Source organism: Phascolarctos cinereus, unplaced genomic scaffold (assembly GCF_003287225.1).
Source record: "Phascolarctos cinereus isolate Bilbo 61053 unplaced genomic scaffold, phaCin_HiC Scaffold_5;HRSCAF=322, whole genome shotgun sequence".
In the NCBI taxonomy this organism is placed as follows: domain Eukaryota; kingdom Metazoa; phylum Chordata; class Mammalia; order Diprotodontia; family Phascolarctidae; genus Phascolarctos; species Phascolarctos cinereus.
Window position 1 is genome coordinate 253,912,003 of NW_027555958.1, and position 5,879 is coordinate 253,917,881.

At 42.4% G+C, this 5,879-nt stretch overlaps 1 protein-coding gene across 1 annotated transcript; it reads right to left on the reverse strand.

Moving 5' to 3' along the window:
• Window positions 1-3,295: 3,295 nt before the first annotated feature.
• Window positions 3,296-3,955, reverse strand: RNF222 (ring finger protein 222). The gene has a single exon (XM_020966487.1). It carries the CDS (start codon window positions 3,953-3,955, stop codon window positions 3,296-3,298), a length of 660 nt encoding a protein of 219 aa, XP_020822146.1.
• Window positions 3,956-5,879: the final 1,924 nt, after the last annotated feature.

The window sequence follows — 5,879 nt, forward strand, 5'->3', positions numbered from 1 at the left end:
CCTTAAAGTAGCAAGGAAGCCCAACCTGAAAATAACTTCCACAACCCTTTAAAAAAGAAACCAGACCACCCTATATTAAACAGATCCCACCCCTTGGTGGCAAGGTCCCAGATTTTTTTCTAGGGGTTCTTCCAATAGTTTTAATGCAATCCTATCATAACTTTGATCTTTCCATTACCCCCCAAATGCACCACTTCTATGTTTATAAACTCTGAAATTCTCTTATCTGATCACATTCTGTTGTATCACTCACCTCCCGAGCTGCTGAAAAATCTTGGATCAGGGAAGTATTCTCTCACCAAGGGGGAAAAACTCAGTACCAGACATTTAGGGGAGGGAAAGGTGAATCAGGATCTCTTTAGGACTACGTGTAGAGGGTATAATCAGAGTTTGATAATTGAAAATGTGACAGCCCAAGGCCCTTTTAAACACCATATATGCTTGTAATACTAAGCATGTATGCTTAGTCAGAGAGCTCTCTTGGTTCAGTCAAAGGGTTTTCTATCTTACCAAGGGTAGTGCCTATGCATTTTCTTTAACTCTCAGATGTTCCCTGACCAGAGCAGCTCAATAGTCCACCGTTGCCTAAAACAAGACAAGAAAAGGTCTTTCTCAGCCAGTTTCCTCATTTGCATGTAGCTCCACCCCTACAGGATCTTGGCAGCTATTTCATAGAGTTGCTATGAGTTTTAGACGAGAGGGTAGATGTAAATTGCTTCACAAATCTTAGAATTCTGTATAAATATTAGCTATTATTAATTATAAGAGTTTTGTGGGAGGAGGGATAACACGGTTAGAATTAGTCTTCTCTGAGGGACCTCTAAGAGAAGAGAGAAGTGGAGAGAATGAAGGAAGTGGGGTAGACAAAGAAGATATGGCTTTGAATGGTGAACAAGGAGCTGGAACCCTAACATGTACCTTGATTCTCAGCACCTGCACCCCCAGAGACTTCTAAGAGTAGACTTTTTGGGTGAGATCTTTCTCTCCTTGGTTGATCTGAGGTTTCATCTCATTCCAGGTTCAGAGTCCCCTTTTCTCTTGGGTACTCTTACCTAAATTAATTGAAGGGCAGCTAGGCGGTATAGTGGATTGAGCACTGAGCTTGGAGTCAGGAAGACCTGAGTTCAAATGTGGCCTCAGACACTTATTAGCTATATATACCTTGGCAAATCATTCAACTTTGTAGTTCCTCATCTACAAAATAAGGAAATGGCAAACCACTTTAGTGTCCTTGCCAAGAAAACCCCAAACTGTCTCATGAGGAGTTGACATGATTGAACAACAATAAACTAATCAGAGGGACTTCTCTGATTACCATTTTGCTGTTTGCTTTGATAAATATGTTTGCTTATCCTCTATGATTGCCTTTTGTATAAGTTAGGTGGCATAGATAGAGTACTGGGTTTAAAATCTGGAAGACACAAGCTCAAATCTTGCCTTAGGCTGTGTGACCCTGGGCAGGTCACTTCTGTTAGCATCAGTTTTTTCATCTGTAAGATGGGGATAATAATAGCACCTATTTCACAAGGTTGTTGTAAGGTTAAAAGAGAGGATAAATGTAAATTGTTTACAAATCTTAGAATGCTATATAAATGTTACTTAATATTATTGGTCATAAGAGTTTTGTGGCAGGGAAGTTAACAAGGCTAAGATTAAGCCAACTATAACTTTCCAGGTCAGGGGTGGAATTTACTTCTCTTTCCCTGCCCTTCAACAATTAGAGAACGTGGCTTTTATGATCAAACTCCCAAAGACTTATACCCTTAGATTAAAAATACATATAATTCCAAGCCCAATACTCTTTTTGAAGATAGGAGAATGAAGGAATGATAGCCCAGCTATGGCTGTCCTCCTATTTTCCACAAAAATAGAATTCCAGTCTCTCTGAAATGCGGAGTGAGACATTCTAGACTTATCTATATGTCCATGCTAAACATGGACTACCCCATCCTTTGTAACACAGTCCACAAATGTTCTATGTAAAATGGGAAAAATAACTTACCAGGTTGTTGTGAGAATCAAACAAGCTATTATTTATAAATCACTTTATAAACTTTAAAGTATTACATACATGATAATAATAATTATCATTATTTATTTATTAGCTTCTAGTCAACAGAGCATGGTGCTGAGACCATGGACAGTGTTCCTGGATCCACCATAGACAGTGTTAAACTCCTTGGACCAGCTCCTTCATTTTTTGGAGGTCAACCTGCTGTATGTGTCTTCTTCAGCCTCTCATCTTGAACAACAACCTTAACCAGCTCTAGGAAATATTGGATGAGTAGATTTGGGGGAAATATCTCTGGGTCCCCTAATCCTGACCCATTTCCCTCTAGTTGAAGGCTTTTTTTTTTTTTTTTGGCAAGACAGAATTTCCTTTGTATCAGTGAGTCTTTTCTTTGGTCTCATGCCAGATCAGTGAGCAATAGAGCCTTCCCTGAAGGGAAAGACAAGGGCTAATAATCCTATAAGAAGAGGGAAGGGGCAGCCTCAACACTTTCTGCCTTCCTCTGGACTCTGTTCTGCCTGAAAAGGAAAGGAAGGGAAGGCCTTTTCCAGAGACCCCTCCTTTATTGGAGGAAGGAGTGGTTCTGGCTTACTAAACTGCCTCCCTAAGTATCATTCCTTCTTTGGGGCCTCACGGTAAAATTGAAGGTCATCAGAGTCCCAAATACTGGGGCTGTCTGTGAATGAGGTATGCTCTGTTGCTTGGTCATTTAGGTAGGAATCCTTCCTCTTTATGAGCATTGCTCTGAAGTGGAACTAGAAGGAAAAAGGATGTTATTAGCTGACCTTGGTTTAAGCACGTGCTTCCCAGTAGACAGCTGGTGTTACTATTCCTTCTGACATATTACTCTTTCAGGATCAACCCTTCCAGTCCCATTTCCAGCCTCCAGAATCTCCATCTCCAAACTGGACTCTGAGGTTGAATAATAAGAAGATGCACTTTGTCCTGCCCTTAACTTCTTTGCCCTGACTCTCTCCTGGGCTAGTTGGTAGGAAAAAAACCACCACTTTCCCCAATCCTGTAGCAGAATTATACTAAGACTTTCCCCATCCTCTCCTAGGTCATTTAACCCTGCCTGAGAACTCCAAGTGGCTTGGTTAGATGGAACCAGCATTGTGTTTAGCTTCAGGGTCCCTCAAGACTTCTGTCCTTTCCCTTCTAATGCTGAAAACGTCTGTGATTGTGCGAGGCTGAGCTCTCTGCATTCCTGTGTGGCTCAGAAGCTTCTCAGCTTCCAGGGCTGTTCTTTAATGGGACATCGTACAGATGCATCCCCAGACAAAGTCATGCCTCCTTCCTCACCAGTAGTACCCAGGGCAGGATAGTGGCTATTACAGCCACTACTGTAATGAGAGTTAGCAGTAGTATTACTCGAGAATGGCAACAATAGGAGCAGAAAGAACTTCGTGCTGGGGATGTTTCTGAGAGGTCAGCTAGGCTCTGCCTGGGCAGGACACTGTCCTCCTCCCCTAGTGGCATCCCATGTCTACTGATGATAAAGATCTGGGGCTCTCGGACCAGGCTGGGCAGCAGGTCCCTGGGAAATGAAGGGCTTTGGGTGAGCACCCTTGTCTGGCCCTGAGAAGGAGCCCAGAGAGGATGGGGAATGGTTAGAGGGTTTGTGTGTCCCAAGGCATCCAGAGAGGGCATGTTATCCAGGCCCACAGGGACTGCCAGGGTCTGGGGACTCTTCTCCGATGATGACAAAGAGGGCCAGCGGGAACTCTTTTTACTGAGGAAGGTGACATAGCGGCAGATAGGACAGATGATGGTCCTTTGGATCTGCCCATCCACTTTGCATGAAAGCAGGTACTTAACAAGGCAGTCATGGCAGAAGACATGGCCACAGCTCAGTGTCCGGCTTGCTCCCTCTAGGTCCCGAAACTTCTCATAGCACACAGGACACTCGCTGCCCATGCTGTCCTTGCTCTCTCCTTCTGACATGGCAGCTCCAGCAATATACAACCTTCTTCTACGGGAGAGAAGGAAGAAAGCATCAGCAGTACTCTTCTTATCTTATTCCCCCCTTACCACAGCAATGGAAAAAAAAATGTAAAGCAAAGACACTGATCAGAGGTCAGAGGACCTAGGTTTGAAACCTACTCAGCTTACTGTGTGACCTTGGACAAGGTCTCTTCACCTTTTAGGATGCCAGTATCTTCCTCTGTAAAATGGAGGAAGGGGCATTGGATTAGAGGAGGTACTGTCTAATTCTAAAACTTCATGATCTTCTTCTGCTCTTTTTACTATTCTTGCCTGTCCCATATAATTTATGATCTAATATCCCCTAAATCCTCTGGGCTCTCTGGCAGAAGGAGTGGTTCTGGCTTACTAAGATACCTCCCTAAGTGCCATTCCTTCTTTGGGTCCTCATGGTAAAAGTGAAGGTCATCAGAGTCCCAAATGCGGGGGCTCTCTGTGAATGAGGTATCCTCTGTTCCTTGGTCATTTAGGTAGGAATCCTTCCTCTTTATGAGCATTGCTCTGAAGTGGGACTGGAGGAAAGGGATGTTATCAGCTGACCTTCGTTCAAGCACATGCTTCCCAGTAGACAGCTGGTGTTACTATTCCCTCTGACATATTACTCCTTCAGGATCAACCCTTCCAGTCCCATTTCCAGCTTCCAGAATCTCCATCTCCATACTTGACTCTGAGGTTGAATAATAAGAAGATGCACTTTGTCTTGCCCTTAACTTCCCTTGCCCTGACTCCCTCCTGGGCTAGCTGGTAGGAAAAAACCTCATCTTTAAAAAACTATATACACACACACACACACACACACACACACATTTATTATCTAATGCCATTTGCTGTTTTGTTCAGTCATTTTTCCATCGTATCCAACTCTATGACCCCACTTGAGGTTTTCCTGGCAAAGATAACTAGAGTGGTTTTCCTTCTCCAGCTCATTTTAGGGTATGTGATTTGCCCAGACTCACATAGCTAGTAAGTGTTTAAGGCCAGATTTGAACTCAAGAAGATGAATCTCCCTGACTCCAAGCTGAGCACTCTATCCACTGTGCTACTTAGCTGCTTTTTAAAAGAAATTCTCTATTCAGATGACCCAAATCAATTTCTCGAACTGGTGACATCAATTGCCACTTGGCCATTCCCATCTAAATTTCTCAAATTCAGGTTCTAATCACCTCCTTCCTATTCTAAAAAGCCTTTTAATTAGTCTCCTGGCTTCTGGTCTTTCCCATTAATCATTCACAAAGCTGCCAAAATAATATTTCTAAAACAAGTTTGGCTACGTCACTTCCCTACTCAAAACACTTTAATGGTTTCCTAATGCCTCGTATGACAAAAATATAAGCTCGGGTCTAATCATGGGGGCTCACCACTAAAATATAATGTTATCCTTTTGCTTGTTACCTCTTCTTCATGGAGTTAATCCTGGCAAATCTCCTGCTATAGAAGTGAAACAGGGAACTGGGAAATATCTTTACAGTATGGGTCTCTCACAAGGATCTTATATTAAAGATGAGTCAGATACCGATTCAGATTTATAGGACTAAGAAACATTCACTGAACAATAAATGGCCAAAAAATAAGAATAGGCAGTCTTTAGCAGAAAATATCCAAACTATTAACAACCGTATGCTCCAGATCACTATTAATAATTAGAGAAATGCAAATTAAAGTAACTCTAAGGTAGCCCACACCTGTCAGATTGGCAAAGATGATAAAAAAAGAAAATGAAAAATATTGGAGGGGTTCAGAGAAAATAAGTACACTGATGTGTTTTTGGTGGTGCTGTGAATTGGGACAACCATCTTTGAAAGCAATTTGGAACTTTTGCCCAAAAAGTTACTTAAAGAGTGCATTCTCTTTGATCCAGTGATACTGCTACTAGTCCTATACTCCA